This window comes from Malus domestica, chromosome 12, assembly GCF_042453785.1.
Source record: "Malus domestica chromosome 12, GDT2T_hap1".
Taxonomy (NCBI): domain Eukaryota; kingdom Viridiplantae; phylum Streptophyta; class Magnoliopsida; order Rosales; family Rosaceae; genus Malus; species Malus domestica.
Window position 1 is genome coordinate 23,554,087 of NC_091672.1, and position 18,364 is coordinate 23,572,450.

General features: G+C 36.1%; 2 protein-coding genes and 2 long non-coding RNA genes across 4 annotated transcripts; 2 read left to right on the top strand and 2 right to left on the bottom strand.

Annotated features, from left to right (window-relative positions):
- Positions 1 to 3,989: 3,989 nt before the first annotated feature.
- On the bottom strand, positions 3,990 to 8,077 carry LOC139190046 (uncharacterized). Its single transcript, XR_011574033.1, has 2 exons — positions 7,919 to 8,077; positions 3,990 to 4,156 (listed from the first exon to the last, which is right to left on the bottom strand). It is a non-coding gene; the product is annotated as an uncharacterized lncRNA (long non-coding RNA).
- Positions 4,197 to 7,698, top strand: LOC103450624 (probable LRR receptor-like serine/threonine-protein kinase At3g47570). The gene is made up of 2 exons (XM_008389991.4): positions 4,197 to 7,017; positions 7,116 to 7,698. Exons 1-2 carry the CDS (start codon positions 4,233 to 4,235, stop codon positions 7,556 to 7,558), a joined length of 3,228 nt encoding a protein of 1,075 aa, XP_008388213.4. The 5' UTR covers positions 4,197 to 4,232; the 3' UTR covers positions 7,559 to 7,698.
- Positions 8,078 to 16,313: 8,236 nt separating the features above from the next.
- LOC103413882 (probable LRR receptor-like serine/threonine-protein kinase At3g47570) lies at positions 16,314 to 17,630 on the top strand. Its single transcript, XM_070809323.1, has 2 exons — positions 16,314 to 16,859; positions 17,011 to 17,630. Exons 1-2 carry the CDS (start codon positions 16,391 to 16,393, stop codon positions 17,184 to 17,186), a joined length of 645 nt encoding a protein of 214 aa, XP_070665424.1. The 5' UTR covers positions 16,314 to 16,390; the 3' UTR covers positions 17,187 to 17,630.
- LOC114819934 (uncharacterized) lies at positions 17,514 to 18,226 on the bottom strand. The gene is made up of 2 exons (XR_003767265.2): positions 17,763 to 18,226; positions 17,514 to 17,657 (listed from the first exon to the last, which is right to left on the bottom strand). It is a non-coding gene; the product is annotated as an uncharacterized lncRNA (long non-coding RNA).
- Between the last annotated feature and the right edge of the window lie 138 nt (positions 18,227 to 18,364).

Below are 18,364 nucleotides of genomic sequence, written 5' to 3' on the forward strand. Positions count from 1 at the left end.
GTTCAGTTCTAGAAATAATCAATGTTCAGTTTAAGAGATAATATTTATGAAACTAAAGAAAAATTACCCACACTATTTCAGAAAATTAAATCAAAATTACGCACATTGTCACATACCGGCCCGGGTCCATCACATCCCGGACTCGCTCTACCACCGTAGCACGATATTGTCCACTTTGGGCTTACCATTCCCTAACGGTTTTGTTTTTGGGAGCTCACGAGCAACTCCCCAGTAGGTCACCCATCATGGGAGTGCTCTGACCACCTTCTCGCTTAACTTTGGAGTTCCTATGGAACCCGAAGCTAGTGAGCTCTCAAAAGGCCTCGTGCTAGGTAAAGATGAGAATATACATTTAAGGATCACTCCCCTAGGCAATGTGGAATATTACAATCCACCCCCCTTAGGGGGCCCGACGTCCTCGTCGACACACTTACGGCCAGGGATTGGCTCTGATACCATTTGTCACATCCCGGCCCTGGTCCACCACATCCTGGGCCCGCTCTACCATCGTAGCACGATATTGTCCGCTTTTGGCTTACCATTCCCTCACGGTTTTGTTTTTGGAAACTCACGAGCAATTTCCCAATTGGTCACCCAGCATGGGAGTGTTATGGCCACCTTCTCGCTTAACTTCGGAGTTCCTACGGAACCTGAAACCAGTGAGCTCCCAAAAGGCCTCGTGCTAGGTAGGGATGAAAATATACATTTAAGGATCACTCCCCTGGGCGATGTGGGATGTTACCCACATTATTTCTGGAAGATAACAAAATAAACACTATTTCTGAAACAATAGCAAAATAATTCACACCATTTCTGAAACTGAAACAAAATAACTCACACTATTTCTGAAACTATAGCAAAATAACCCACATTATTTCTGAAACTGAACCAAAATAACTCATATTATTTCTGGAACCACAACAAAATAATTCACACTATTTCTAAAACTAAACCATAATAACCAACACTATTTCTAGAAGGGGCAAAATAAACAATACTTTTCAAACTACAACAAAATAACCAACACTATTTGTGAAATTGAACCAAAATAACCAACATTATTTCTGGAACTACAACAAAATTATACACTATTTCTGGAAAAAAAAATGAACTAAAACAATCCACACTATTTATAAAAGAAAACAAATTTCTGAAACTACCACAAACCTACACTATTTATGAAATTGAATCAAAATAGCTCACACCATTTCTAGAACTACAGAAAAATAATCTACACTATTTTCTGAAAGTAAAACAAAACAATGCACACTATTTTTCGAATAACAACAAAATATACATCTATCTCATAGATGATAGATTATATGGTTTTCCTATAAAATAAATGAATATGTTTTGAATTAATTAATCTTTTTGCCAGTGAAAAATCCGATGTTGGTCCCTTGGAGGCCAAAGGAAAATAAGCAACCTTTCCTTAATTTCCAGGGGATAGAAAAAGTAGATGAATGAGTCTATTTATCTCCAAAGTGGTTCATCTAACACTAAGATAGGACCCGCACCAACCCTAAGACTAGAAGAAACCGATGAAGGGCTTAAAATACGTAGGCCAGTGGCAAAAATGCTTTGGAGGTCGAATTGCATCCTCCTCTTGTACAATCGGGCCCACTTATCTTGAAAATGGTCTATCCGCTCCTCGAAAAAAAAATTCTAGTGATCCAAACTTTTTTCATTAAAACTTTCAAAATTAAAAGCATTAAAAGTATTAAAAGATTTAATCAAGAGTGTAGCCTTCGTTTTCCACTCAAAATTATGTTCATATAAAATATGTATATGTGAGTATATACACTATGTATCTATTGAGTCTCTATACTTTAGGAACTCACTTTTCGATTCATTAGAAATTAATTTTGTCACTATATTTATTTTATAAATATTTATAATAATTGTTGTATTTAGGGATTCCACTGAAGATGTAGATAAATGAAACTCTTCCTACCAGTACCACCTTTAACATGTCACCCCCAGGACCAGCCAAATATAATAAATCTTGGTTTATAATTTTATAGTGGGTGAACAATTTATTACAAAAGCCAAAAAAGGGCACGGACCATCGTGCAGTTTTTACCATCTTAAATCTACGTCCAGAAATGATCTCAGTTCTTATTCTTATTCTTTGGTCAAGCGGAGGACTTTGTATGTTTATACTCTGGGAAAAGGATCCGGCGTGGATCTTTTTCCTAGGAATCTTAGGGATCAAGTGATCTTACCCGTTTATCGTATATCGTTCGGTCAGTTTTCTAGGTACTATTCATATTTAATATTAAATTTTAAATTTTGAAATAATTTTTGACCGCACGATATACAATAATCAAGTGAGATCACGGGATCCCTAGGATCCTTTTCCTATAATCTAGTCCTTTTGTATTTGTACTAATGCAAGAACTGATAGAGGACAAAATATGGATCAATTCTGACGAAGAAAGATAAAGAAACTAAAATGTTTTAAATTTTGAAAAAAGAAGAATTAAAGTTCGGAAATATTGAATTCAATCTACATGGTGACAAAAAAGACAGTAAGAAATATTTTGGTGTCAGAATTAGGCATTTAATAGTCAATCGATATAAGGACATATTATACACTCAATTCTAGCACCAGATAGTTCTTACTACCTTTTTTGTCACATATCGATTGAATCTAATATTTCCGAACCTTAATTCTTCTTTTTCAGAATTTGAAATATTTTATTTTCTTTATCTTTCTCCATCAAAATTGACTCATATCTTGTCATACATCACACTCTTCCACTTGAATCGAGTTCGTCTTAAAATTGCCTCTGACATCAAGAATCATGAACCTAGATAAGCACGTATAATCTCTGACATGAGGAGCCAGAACTTCTTCCAACTTGGATTGTACAACCATGTAGTCGATTCCCTAAATAAGATTTGAATATGTAGTTGACTCATCTTGTTGTCCAGGTTCACATGCCTGGTTTGATAATGGCATATATCCTACTACCATGTCGACCTCGATAGTTTGAGTTTTATCAATACCTTATTCGTCATGGATGCTAACTTGATTGTCTTCTTCTATTATGGCTTCCGCTTCAATTATGACACACTTTTAATTGGCGATTTTACTTCCTTTTCTTCAATTTCTTCCTCCATCTTTTCTTGGCATAGGGGACCATCAAATGATTTTTCCTCACCCACTTTGTCTTTGAAAGTAGCATTTTCCGTTCTTAGAAGATACAAATTATATTCAAACGAAAATCATACATCTACAATAACTTTCTCTTCATCCTACGCCAAGATCAGATATGATTCTTTCCTTCTTTCTTTCATGTATTTTGCAAACTATTCCATCAAAAAGCAATATTTTCCTTTAAATGAAAAACAACCTTCTAACACAGGGCCCTTTCCAAACCCGAAAATAGTATGAGCCCAAAGAAACAGCGGTCCAAAGGAAGAAAGAAAGGAGGGCCCGAAGGAAGGAAGCGAGACCAAGGGCTAGCTGGAAATATGCCTAGCTGGAAATATCTTGGCCATTATTAATTATTTGAGACGAGCTGATGTCAACTCAAACCCTAGATAAATTGGTCCAAACCCGTTAGATAATAAGGAAAAGTAATGAAAAGGACTTGAAAACTTTGAGTTTTAACGATAAGGACAAAATAAAGGTAAAGTGAATAGTACCAAGATTGACTTTTTAGTGTTAAAATATGATTTTTCGTTAAAGTGAACATTACCGGAAACTTTTCGTTAAAGTTCTTATAATAATAATGTAAAGGAAGTTTGTGATGCAAATTGAGGAAATGGTCATCTCACGTGGAGCTACATGGGTCTTAGAGGTACTGAGGTGTTTTTATAAAAAATGGATATAAAAAAAAATGAAGCTAAAAAATGTGTCGGGTAAACACTTAAAAACAGCTTATTTTCACAGTTTTAGATGAAAGTAAGCTGAAAACGTGAAATAACAAAAATAAACTTATTCTCACATTATAATAAAAATAATTTTTTTTCTTCTAAACACCACAATACTAAACCAGCGAGCTTTCGCGTGCAGACGCCCGTCCAGGACACTAAATGTGACCAAACACAAAGGGATGGGCTCAAAATACAAGTAGGGGTGTTTAGTGGGTGGTTGGACGGCCGCGTTGTTCAGACATCCACACCTAGAATTTCTCCAGTGGGTGGCCTGCTGATAGGAAACAAACGTTAGATCACATTAATTGCTTCCCAAAGAAAGTCAAATCTCCTCAACGAACCCAGTAATGAAGAAGCAGACTCCTCTTTTAAACACTGAATTCAACAAACAAACTACAATGGAAAAAGAAAAACGAAATCAGTATTCAGGATTCAGTATTTACAACAAAATGGAGCCTTCGTATACTTACCGTACGAATTTTTTGTTTAAATTCCTTCCCGGGTTCTTTCTCTTATGCATGATCTCGTGCCCGGAATCCACATTCGGAAACAAATCTGATCGCCTCGCTCTGCTGGACTTCAAGAGGAGAATAACAGAAGATCCTCTCCATATCATGAACTCATGGAATGATTCGGTCGATTTGTGCAGTTGGGTTGGCGTTACGTGCAACCATGCGAACAAAAGAGTCATGATCTTGAACTTGGAAGCTCAAAAGTTGGTAGGCTCCATACCGCCTTCAATCGGAAATCTTACTTATCTTAATGGAATCAACTTGATAGACAACAACTTTCACGGCGAAATTCCTCAAGAAATCGGACGTCTACTAGGCCTGCAGTATCTCAACCTGTCTTCGAATTCTTTCGGTGGGAAAATTCCAACTAATATATCTCACTGCACGCAGCTAAGAATGCTCAATGTTGGTTCAAATAAGCTGATTGGGTCAATTCCGAACCAACTCAATTCGTTGTTGAATTTAGCCCATTTTTTGGTTGGTAAAAACAATCTCACCGGAACAATTCCGGATTGGATAGGAAACTTTTCTTCCATGTCTGCAATCTCTCTTGATAACAACAATTTTGAAGGAAGCATACCATATGCGCTCGGGCGGTTGACAAGCTTGGGAAGCTTCGAACTTGCATCAAACAAACTTTCCGGTACGGTTCCTTCTTCAATCTATAATATATCGTCGATACACTCTATTCATGTTACCAACAACCAGCTGCATGGAGAGCTCCCACAAAATGTGGGGACTACTCTTCCTAATCTTGAGTTATTTGCTGGCGGTGTCAACAAATTCACCGGAAGTATTCCTGTTTCTTTGTCAAATGCTTCTAAACTTCGATTTCTTGATTTTGCCGAAAATGGCCTCACGGGAAAATTCCCTGCTGAAAATTTTGGAACTTTGAAAGGGTTGGTGAGACTAAACTTTGATGACAATAGGCTGGGAAGTGGGAAAACAAGTGACCTGAGTTCTCTCAGTTTTCTGGCCAATTGTACTAATCTTGAGGTGTTAAGTTTTAGTCGTAATCGTTTTGGAGGGGAATTGCCAGAGTCCATAGGCAACCTTTCGACGAAACTGAGAATTTTTACAATGGGGGGAAATTTATTACATGGAAGCTTCCCTACCCGGGTTGTGAATCTTGTAAACTTGATCAATCTAGGAATGGAACAAAACTATCTTGGTGGTAGTGTCCCTGATGTGATCGGTAAGCTTCAGAAGTTGCACGGGCTGTATTTGAATCTTAACCAATTCTCTGGGACAATCCCGTCGACGCTAGGCAACTTGACTTCAGTCACAAGGCTCTTCATGGAGGGGAATAGGTTTGAGGGAAGCATACCTCCGAGTCTCGGGAACTGCCAAAGCTTATTGATGCTTAACCTTTCTAGTAATCAGCTAAGTGGCACCATACCTAAAGAGGTTATCGGGCTTTCATCTCTATCAATTTCTTTGTCCATGTCGAACAATTCTTTAACTGGTTCTCTACCATCTGAAGTGGGCGAGTTGGTACATCTCTCGGAGCTAGATGTATCAGGAAACAAGTTATCGGGTGAAATCCCCATAACCCTCGGCAGCTGTACTAGTTTGGTGAGCCTACATTTGGAAGGTAACCAATTTGAAGGAACAATTCCTCAATCTCTAGCCAACTTAAGAGGCTTGGAAGAAATAGATATTTCACGCAATAATTTATCTGGCCAGATTCCTGAATTTTTAGGTAAGCTTGGAGCTCTGAAGCAACTCAATATTTCCTATAATGAATTTGAGGGTGAATTGCCCACAGAAGGGATATTTTCAAATGCGAGTGGTTTCTCGGTTCTTGGAAATAATAAGCTCTGCGGTGGCATCCGAGAATTACGTCTACATGAATGCACCAGCAAAAAATCTCATTCATCTCAAGGACTACTTGCCCCGAAAGTAATAATCCCTCTAACTTGTGCACTTGCATTAATAATTACTCTGTCATGTTTCATTGCTTCTTGTGCATTGGTGAAAAGGTCAAGAGGTAGACCTTTACCTTCACGTTCTAATGAAGAATCAAAATCAGGTGTCTCTTATTTACAACTGGTTGAATCAACCAATGGGTTCTCTCCAGAAAATCTCATTGGTTCGGGAAGTTTTGGTTCTGTATACAGGGGAGTACTCTCTGGTAATGGCATCATAGTTGCCGTTAAGGTGTTAAACCTTCAACAAGAAGGAGCTTCCAAGAGTTTCATTGATGAATGCAAAGCTTTAAGAAGTGTAAGGCACCGCAATCTTCTCAAGATCATAACTGCATGCTCAAGCATTGATAGTCAAGGTAATGAGTTCAAAAGTCTAGTTTATGAATTCATGGAAAATGGAAGCCTGGACCCTTGGCTGCATCCAAGGGATGACGAAGAATCTCCAAACAAGAGATTGAGCCTTACCCAAAGACTGAATATTGCCATTGATGTCGCTTCTGCACTAGATTATCTACACCACAATTGTGAAACATGCATTGTTCATTGTGATTTAAAGCCAAGCAATGTTCTTCTTGACGAAGATATGGTTGCTCATGTTGGTGACTTTGGCCTAGCAAAGTTCCTCTTGGAAGCATCATATGGTACAACCTTGTCAGTAGGGCTAAAAGGTTCCATAGGCTACATTCCTCCAGGTATGGATTTCTATGATCCTCATTTGTTATATTCTTTTAGCACTAAAGAAATTTCAAATATGCTATAAATTCTAAGCATGAACTGTTTTGAATGGCAGAGTATGGGATGGGAGGACAAGTCTCCACACAAGGAGATGTTTATAGTTACGGGATACTGTTGCTAGAAATGTTCACAGGAAAAAGGCCAACTGATGACATTTTTAAAGATGGTCTAAGCATTCACCAATTCACCGCCATGGCATTGCCGGACCATGTCAAGGACGTAGTTGAGCCCTCATTGCTCCTCGAAACAGATGACGAAGATGTTGAAGATGATGATGGCGACGGATATGGGAATAAAATACGGGAAAGACCACTGGCCAAATACAAGGATCCCGGCCCGGACAAAGCAAAAAAACTGGAGGAGTGCTTGTATTCGGTGATACAAATAGGCATCTCGTGCTCCGCAATATCACCAGGAGAGCGGATGCGTATGGATGTGGTTGTCAACAAAATGGGTGCACTTAGAGACTCATATCTCAACTTAAGAAGAAGAAGATGATGACGATTACAATGTGCAACACCAGGCTAAGTTTCTTTACCTATTCCGATCTATATATAGCTTTTATCTGTATAAATGTATGTGACATCATGTAAGATTGAATCAATATTTTATCACTATATATATTTGTCTCTTCATAATCGCAGGGCTTGGAATTTGGTTGGTTTAAGAGCATTTCATGCTTGCACCTGAACTACTCAAGAGTTCTATTACCTCTTTCCTTACTTCGGTTGTATAAAAAACACCAATCACACAATTTGATACTACTTTTCTAAAACAAAACTTATCAATCATGTTGAAGGAAGAGACATACGCCAACAAAACAAAGAGATATTATTCGATAGACAAGGGCACACTTACCAGGTCATGAAGTAGCAGCAAAGTTGCACACCACCGCAAATAAGTGTTCCCAGTAAAATTACTGCAATTTGAGCTTCCATAACAGTAAGAAGAATCAACTTTTCAGTATGAATTTGTGTTGATCGGTCTGGGATTAAATTTCGCAGAATGATCCCTAGGGAAAGAGGGGGAGGAGTCAGGAAAAGAGGTTCTTTGAGGCTTTTTATCTGGTTATTTAAATTTGGAATAAAGGAAAGAGAAAAAAAATAGAGGGATTTGATTTGGAGGTTTTAGTGTAAAGGTCACAAAATACTTCTAATACTAAGATTGAGTCAATCAACATTTTATGTTTTTAAGTCGAAGTCATTCATTTTCGACAGGAAGTTTTCAGTACAATTTGTGAGAAATTCTAATGAACTACTTAATTTCACAACTTTATAAACCTACTGGAAAGTTAATTAACACCATGTGCTAATAAGTTGGTTTGAAAGTCAGGTTCGTATCTTTGCTTTATGGTTTGCATTGGTTTGAAACTCAAGTTTGTATCTATGCTTAATGGTTTCAAAGTATGTTGAATTATCTGTATTCGCCTGTGTGTGTTTTTTTTTTTTTTTTTTTTTTTGAATTGGTTGAATTAAGATGTACAATTTTTAGATTAATCTAATTAAAAATGCACTAAGGAATGAAGAACCCGCAGCAACACACTGGCCAATTTTCTAGTAATGTCCATTATGTGTACGGAAATTATCAAACCCTTAGCAAAATGGTAGCCTCATATGAGCTAGAAATATCTTGGCCATATTAATTATTTGAGACAAGCTGATAAGTTGTGATGCAAACTGATAGCTCGTTTGAATATACTTTTAAAGTAACTGAAAGCGTTTTTGATGAAAATATTTTTGGAATCAATCCTTAGTAAATATGCAAATAAAATTTGGAAAAGCATTTTAAGTGCTTTTGAAACCAAAAAACATTTTCTCTAAAAATGATTTCAATCATTTTAAAAGCACATCCAAATAAGTCTTATAAATGATAGACCTTAATGTTTCCTAACACGTCTTAATTGAGCTTTTGCGTGTTTCCTAACACGCCTTAATGTTTCCTAACTCCGATTCTGAGTATTTCAATCAGGCAGTCTTGATTCGGTACATCTTTTAGCTGCCCCACGATACAATTCTTGTTGCAAGTTGATTCCTCATCCTCTCCTTCCCTCCTTCAACAAACAACGGGTCTAAAACTTCGGATACTTGTTCAGGCAGTGCTTTGCTAACAAAGTTATGGAGTTGTAGTCCGTCATTAAAAACGTTGTAGGTGGGCCTTTTTCCTATGAACATGTACAGCCAGGAATTGTCGAGGTGAGGCAAAATTTAATAGCGTAAAGATGAGCCAAGAACAAACCCAGGTTCCAAATCCACCCTCACACAGATAAGCCAAGAACAGTGCTCAGATTCTTGCTCACGGACAAATGCAGAAAAGAGATCAAAAAACGGCTATTACATAGAGATCAATACTGGCAAACATTTCGGCAAGCTAGTACTGGGCTTTATCGAGATTTCATATCATATGGGCTTTGTGTATAGTAGGCCCAGAAGACTCTTTTAGCCATCTAAAGAAAATGTGTAAACTGTCTATTTAGTTTCTGAATTATCAACTTGGTGAAAATTAGGTCTCTAAACTATTTTTTTTTCAGAAAATTCAGTTCTTGAATTATAAAAATGTGTCAATTTCATCCCTAATATTATATTCAAAGCTACTATATTCAATCTTCCGTCAATTTTTAAGTCACGTTACTTGTATGTGATACATATTGGAGGGTAGATTGGTAATTTTTCATAAAGAAATAGTGTATGGAGTTAAGATGATAGATTCGCAACATATATGAAATGTTTAGGGTTTATAGGCGAGAAAATTACAGTATCACACTATAAAATGTGTCAAGTGACTTAAGTTGACAAAAAATTGGATAGAATAAATTTGAATATAATAGTAGGGATGAAATTAGCAATTTTTAATGAATTTAGGGACTTATTTTACCAAACAATATTCATAGACCTAATTTCAAGGACTAAATTGGCACTTTACCCAAAGAAAATTATAGGCACTCTCTCACAAGGTTCTCTAGTGTGTACATCGAAAATGCACGTTTAAATTACACATTTGAACAAGAGTTATTAAATTATTTGATTTAACAAACTCTAACGACCCTTGTTCATATGCGTAATTTAAAAGTACATTTTTAATGTACAGGGGAGAAAATTCAACTTCCTGACTCCATTGAGCCATTGATTGGGGGAAGAAAGTTGCCTCAACCGGAAGCAAAAACTCCAATAGCAGGATGTAAAATATTCATCTTTGCTGCAATATGTAAATAAAAATAAAAATAAAAATTTACGTCTTTTTACATCTTTTAAAAGTGGGCAAAACCTCAAAATCAATTGTAACTTTTCCATTCAAATTTGCTTCCTTCTGTATTGAATTTCTGAATATTTGAGACATGTGGATAAAGATGTTGGTAGAGTATAACCCATACTGTTTTTTAAAGATTTAGAAATCTAGTCATTCCATGCTCATCGAGCGCAAACCTTATCTAGAACTCCCAAAAAATGGGCAAATTCTTTATTATCATGATTATTTCTTCCTCGCACACACCCTCATTATCTTCTTAAATAACTTTCTCGGCAGGGCCGGCCCAGGCCCAGCTGTCCAGGGCCCCAAATTGAAGGGGGCACCAAAAAAAAAAACCCAAATAACTTGGTATATATATAATAAAATAAAAAAGTCCAAAGCCCAAATAAGGGCTGGAGGGCAAGAGCCCAAGAAAGTTTTAAAAAGGGCCCAAGTTTTGGGACCACTGGGTCCAGGTTTTGGGATTTGGGACCACTGGGTCCAGGTTTTGGGAATTACAGCAAAAAAAAAAACAAACAAAAAAACAAAACAAAATCAGACATTAGACTATTAGAGGGACCACTCGATCTCCATTTTACAACCCTTTCCCGATTTCCCATAACCTTACGACCCTAATTCCCACCCCGGCCACCCCCTTTTGTTCCCCACTTCCTCCCTGCCGTTCCTTAGTTCCTGACTCCCTTTTCAAAAGTTCAACAGCAAGCTGTTGCACACAGGCAAACAACAATCACATAACATTGGGCATTGGCTGCTCAAGTGCAAGAGCATTCACTCACCACCAACCCCTTTGAGTTTTGAGGTAAATTAATTTTTAAAATTTGAATTATCAATTCATAATTTAATATAAAATTTTTCAAGTGATATAGAATTATATGATAATTGATGTATATAATTGTTGTTGATGAATTGAATTCTTGACTAATTTAATTATTTGATTTCATTTCAAACCCAATTTTTGGGTTCAATTTTTATAATATGTTAGACTTTATGTTAGTGTTTTTATAATATATAATATGTGTTGGAATGATAATTTTGATAGGATATTTTTTTTATATCATGTGTAGGTAATTTTTACAAACAAATTATCGAAGCCATATATTTTAGGAAATAACTCTCTAGTAATATGAAAAGGAAAAAAAGGCAAAGGATAACGAAATTGCCGAAAATTTAAGAGGATCTCTTAATAAATTCCTCTCTACAAAGAATAAGTTAGTTGAAAATTTGAGAGAAAATGAAATTGGTGAAGAGTCACAAAATGTTGTTGGGGAGTCTCATGATCCTGAAAATGGTGGTGATTTAGAAGAAAATGTTGGTGATGAGTCTCAAGACCATGAAAATGGTGGTGATGTGGATTTAAATATTGATGATGATCATATTGGTGTAGAGAAAAATATTGAATCTCCTGAACCTATTGTCCATTTAAACATTTATGATCCAAGAGTTTGGGATGGTCTTAATACAGAATTGAGAGACTTACTTGTAGAAAATGGATCAATTCGAGAAACTAATCTCACTTATTGTAAAGACAAACTCTCTAGAAATTTTTTCTCACACTACTATGATCGAAAATTACCAACGGGTGAAATTTATGATAGAAAATGGCTCGTGTACTCAAAAGAGTTGGATAAAGTCTTTTGCTTTTGTTGTAACTTGTTTAAAATAATTGACTCAAAAAGTGAGTTAGCAAAAGATGAAATTAATGATTAGAAACATCTTGGTGTGAAGCTTGACCAACATGAAAAGAGTAAAGAGCATCTTACTAATTCGAGAACTTGGGTTGAGTTGAAAAGTAGATTGACAAAAAAAATCAGACAATTGATAAAGAATTTCAAATGCGAATCAAGAAAGAGACAAATCATTGGAAACAAGTGATGCTCCGAATTATTGTTGTTGTGAAATGTCTTGCCATACGTAATTGGAACAAATGAAAGACCTTATGAAGACTCTAATGGCAACTTCTTAGGTTTACTTGAAATGACTGCGGAGTTTGATCCAATAATGCAAAAGCATTTTCAACTCATTGGGAATAAAGAGATTCATCATCACTATTTGAGCCATAAAATCCAAAATGAGTTGATAGCTACTTTAGCTTCAAAAGTCAAAACCGCAATCATTAAAAAGGTAAAAGAAGCCAAATTTTTTTCTGTCATACTTGATTATACTCCTGATGCAAGTCTTGTGGAACAGATGAATTTAATTTTGAGATGTGTTGACTTGTCAAGTAGGTCAATAAATATAAGGGAGTATTTTATGGAGTTTTTACGTGTGGAAGATACATGACAAGGACTTTTTAATGAGTTGCAAGATGTCCTAAAGTCTCTTGATCTTGATATTGATAATGTGAGGGGACAAGGTTATAATAATGGATCTAACAGGAAAGGGAAACACCAAGGTGTCCAGAAAAGATTGCTAGACATAAATCCCAGAGCCTTTTACATGTCATGTGGTTCTCATTGTCTTAATTTAATAGTTTGTGATATGGCAAGTTCATGTCTTAAAGCAAAATCTTTTTTTTGGAGCATGTCAATGCATGTATACAGTGTTTTCCAACTCTACAAAGCGTTGGAATTTTTTGCTTGAACATATTGATTATTTAACTTTGAAGTCATTGTCAACTACTCAATGGGAAAGTCACATTGAAAGTGTTAAAGCAATTAAATCCCAAGTAGCCTAAGTTATAAATGCTTTGTTTACGTTGATGGAAATTATTAAGAATCCCCAATTGAGTAGGGATGCAAGATGTTTAGCATCAGGAGAACTTTCCAGTTTTGATTTTGTATTAAGTTTGGTTATTTGGTATGACATTTTGTTGAAGATTAACATTGTGAGCATAAAATTACAATCTGAAGACATGCGTCTTGATGTTGCTGTAAAGGTATTGAAAGCAATTGTTAAATTTTTTGAAAACTATAGAGAAACTGGTTTTGCTTCTGCCATGCGTGATGTTAGAGAAATTGCACTTGATTCAGAAATTGACCATGTTTTTCAAACTAAACATTATAGACCTAGAAAAAGACATCATGATGAAGTTGATGGTAATGAGAAGGAACAATAGTCTGCTGAAAAATCATTTAGAACATATTTTTTTTTTGTTATAGTGGATATTGCTCTTTCTCAACTGAAACACAGGTTTGAACAATTAAAGATTTTTTAATCTATTTTTGGCTTCTTGTTTGATGCATCGAAGTTAATTTCATTGGATGATCAACAACTAAAAGAAAATTGTATAAATCTTGAAGCACATTTGAAACATGGAAATACCATGGATGTAGATGAAGCCGACTTATGTTCCGAATTACAGGTGTTGCAAATGATGTTACCTAAAGAAACATTTCTCTTTAATAACCCTTGGACATCCATGGAAATAGCAAACTTTGTAAAAGAAACTGACATGTGTCATAATGTCTTGATTGCTTATCGTGTACTGTTGACTATACCTGTGACCGTGGCATCTGCAGAAAGAAGTTTTTCAAAATTGAAATTATTAAAATCTTGCTTGCGGACCACTATGACTCAAGATATGCTAAATGAATTAGCAATCTTATGCATTGAAAATGATAAGATTGAAGACTTGGAGTATGATGATATAATTGATGATTTTGCTTCAAAAAATGCCAGAAGACAATTTCTTAAAGGTTGAAATTTCATGGAGCTTTGCTAGGAATGGATGTATATGATTGATGCATGGGGTGGAGCTGCTAGCTAGGGCAATTGGGTTGGAGCAACAGCCGGTCCACCGGGCTATTGAATACAGTGGAGCTGCTCTTAAGAACTTCCACCACCACTTTTGAGTACTCATTTAAGGATTTAAAGGGAATCTTTGTGTCCCTAAAGGAATATTGCCTCCAACGAGAGAGTCCTTATAGTAGAATCCTTAAATTTGAAGTTTTTATGATTTTATGTGATAATTTGATTAGGTGCACATTTTTATTTATACCTTTTTTTAATTAATTAAAAACAATGAAATTAAAAATAAAAACCAATAAAAATGATTTCAAAATTTTGAATTCTAACCAAAAATCATGTAATAACTTTATTTAATGATTAGAACAAATCCAAACATCAAATCAATTCAATAAAACAGGCCCAAGCAAAGTAATTTATTGAGATTCCGATTTTACCCCCTAACGTCTTTTATTGGCGCGTTTATTTATGTCTGTCCCCTTGGACTTAGGCCATCTCTAGCCGAGGGCTGGCCAGAGGGCTCGTTTTAGTCCTCTGGCCCTCCAAGATTCTTCAAGATATTAATATTTTAATGAACAGTACAGGGCCATATTTGCCTCCGTTTCCAACCGAGGGCCAGAGTGCTCGTTTTAGCCCTATCACAAAAAACAATCTCCAACTGAGGGCCAAAGGGCCATAAGGCCAAACATAATTTATTATTTAAAAACTACAACTAAAATGTTGTTTAAGTTTCATGTTGTATAATTTTTATGTTGGTTAATTTTATTTAATGTTGTTTCATATTATTTAATGTTGTTTCATGTTACTTAATTTAATTTAATGTTGTATAATGGCTTAGGAAGTTATAGGAAAAAAATAGAATTTAAAAAAAATATGAAACAAATTTTGTCAAATAGAAGTTATAGGAAAAAAAATGGAATTTAAAAAAAAAATATGAAACAAATTTTGTGAAATAGAAGTTATAGGAAAAAAAAGGAATTTAAAAAACAATATGAAGTAAATTTTGTGAAATAGAAGTTATAGGAAAAAAAAATATGAAACAAATTTTGTGAAATAGAAGTTATAGGAAAAAAATGGAATTTAAAAAAAAACCAAATTTTGTGAAATAAAAATTATAGGAAAAAATAGAAGTTATATGAAAAATGTTGTAAATAAAAAAGAATAATAATAATGTAAAAAAAAAAAAAACAAATCAAATGCAACGGCTAGTAGCCGTTTCATTTGAATTTTTTTTAAAACAATCATGTCGGTTATAACCGACAAGAATACACCATTATTTAGTATAACCGACAGGAATAAAAAAACATTAAAAAAAAAAATAGCCAGCCCAGGGCTGGCTGGCTGGCCGAAAGCAGCCAGCCCTCCAGCCCTCTCTGATCCCGTAGGGCCCTCCCAGATTCCAGAGCCTTCTGGCCTAGTCCTCGGTTGGAGACGATTTTAGGGCTATTTTCGGCCCTCTGACCCTCTGGACCCTTCGGTTAGAGATGGCCTTAGAGGAGAAAAGCTGATTCACTTCAGTTGGCGTTCCCCAACGCCCGTGATTCCATGAAATTCAATCAATTGCTGCTTCTGCTGTTCTGATCGCGAACCCCAAATCCCAAAACTCCTAAGCCCAAATCAGATGGGCAGCAAAAGCAAAACCAAAGAGAAGAAAGCAGTTGGAGGACTCAATCGACGACGATAAATTACTTTGGTTGATTAGATTTGCTGTACACGTTCTTCTTAGACAGGGTGTGCTTGGTATTAAGGTGCAGATCATGCTCGACTGGGATCCTAAGGGAAAGCAGGGACCAATGACTCCATTGCCTGATTTGGTGACCATCCACACCGCCAAGGAAGAACAATATCTTCCAGTTCCACCAGCAGAAATTGATATAGAGCCAGTTCCAGTTCCAATAGCTTGAATTTATTGAGAGATCTAAACCAGTCACAAGTTAGTTACAACAGTAAATAGTTAGCTCTGTTACCATGTGGAAAGTGTTGAAGAAGATATTTTCATTTCATAGCTTAATTGTCAGTACACAGGGATACATATAGTCACAAAGAGTCTTTACACTTATACAACTAACTACACAAATACCACAACTAACTATTTACTGTTGTAACTAACTTGTGGCTGGTTTAGATCTCTCAATATTGCCAACATCCATAGCCAACATTTCGACCAAACTCGAAGTTCTTACTCTTGGGAGGAATTTGATTCATGGAAGTATCCCTATCGCTATCGGAAGTCTGGTAAACTTGAACCTTCTGGTAATGGAAGGTAATATTTTGATGGTAGTGTCCCCGCTCAGATTGGGAAGCTTCAGAAGTTAGAGGTATTGATTTTAAATACAAACAAATTTTCTGGTCTGATTCCCTCCTCCCTAAGCAAGAATTTCATCCCTTTCAATTTCTTTGATCATGGCTAACAATTATTTTACTGGTCCGCTACCGCCTGAAGTGGGAGATTTGGAAAATCTCGCGGAGCTCGATGTATCAGGAAACAAATTATCAGGTGAAATCCCCAAAACTATTGGCAGTTGTATTATGTTGCGGCGCCTTCATATGGAAGGTAATGAATTTAAAGGTCTAGACTCATGGTTGTATCCAAGAGACAAGGAGCAATCTCAGATTAAGAGATTAAGCCTTAACCAAAGATTGAATATTGCCATTGATGTTGCTTCCGCGTTGGATTATCTGCACCACCATTGTGAAACATCCATTGTTCATTGTGATCTAAAGCCAAGCAATGTTCTTCTTAATGAAGATATGGTAGCCCATGTTGGTGACTTTGGATTAACAAGGTTCCTCTCGGAATCATCAAATGATTCCACCCAAAGTCAAGCAATGTCAGTGGGGCTGAAAGGTTCCGTAGGCTACATTCGTCCAGGTATGGATCCTTGTTAAAAGCCAAATTTTTATTTTAAAAAAAATTAAAATTAGATTTCTTCTTTTGAAAAGAAAGTATTAGAACATTCTTGAATACGATTGAAATTACATTCGTTATGTTGTGATATCTTAACACATGTATTTAACTATAGAGTACGGCATAGGAGGCCAAGTTTCCATATTTGGAGATATTTATAGTTACGGAGTACTGTTACTAGAAATGTTCACAGGAAAAAGACCTACTGGTGACATGTTCAGAGATGGTATAAGCATTCACCAATTTACTGCTATGGCATTGCCTGACCATGTCATTGACATAAGGAGATGACATGGAAGCTGCTGATAGCAGATACAGAAATGACATACAAGAAAGACCGATTGCAAGACATCAGGATTACGACCTAGTCCAAGGAAGAAAATTGGAGGAGTGCTTGGTTTCGATGATGCAGATAGGGCTTTCATGCTCTGCGATTTCACGAGGAGAGCGGATGCATATGGATGTCGTTGTGAACAAAATGAAGACTATCAGAGACTCGTACCTCGGTTTGAGAAGAAGAAGAAGCATATAGATTATTAATCTCAACGTGCAGGCCTCATCTACATATAGATTATTAATAAAAGCATAGTTTTGTATCATGTTTGAAAAATAAAGAAAGACATATGAATTCTGTATTTTATATAGCAGAACAAGCAATAGTTATATAATCTGTTTATGCAATATATTTTTCCTTTCGTTTGAAAAATAAAAGACATTCTGTTTCCCTTTTGAAGACATCGCTTCTTCTCTTCTATTGTGTCACTGCAAAAACGAAAACCAAATATCTTTATGTATATATTCAGTTACGTTACTATCTCCGAAAGAATTCAGAAATTTATTAATTTGTTCAGTGCAGAGTTTAATTACCTGCTGCATTGGCCTTAATTCAATGCAGATCCAATAAGTGTGTCTTTGATTGCAGCAATTCCTTCACAACATGATTAATATCCATTCTCTCTCACGGGGAGTACACTGAACAAGCAACTCCGATTCTGAATATTTCGATCAGGCAGTCCTGGTTCAGTTCATCTTTTCGCTGCCCCACGATACTTTTGTCTTTGCAAGTTGATTCCTCATCCTCTCCTTCCCCTCCTTCAACAAACGATGGGTCTAAAACTTCGGATATTTGTTCAGGCAATGCTTTGCTAACAAAGTTATGGAGTTGTAGTCCGTCTTTAAGCAGGTCGTTGGTGGGACATTTTTCTGTGAACATCTCTAACAAAAGTATCCCGAAGCTGTATACATCCATGTACGTTGTATCCTCGTTGTAACCTTGCCTCCCATCCCATTGTTGGAATTCTATTGAGTTCTTGGAAAATCACTCATTCCCCTGCTAATTAATGAGCTTATTTTACGGGAATAGAATATACCTATGAATAGTTTGTGTTTGTTGTTGCTGCTTTGATACGGTGTTGTTAGCTTTACTGTTTTTTTTTTTTTCTTGTGATGAAAGCTGTTTGTTCTTTACT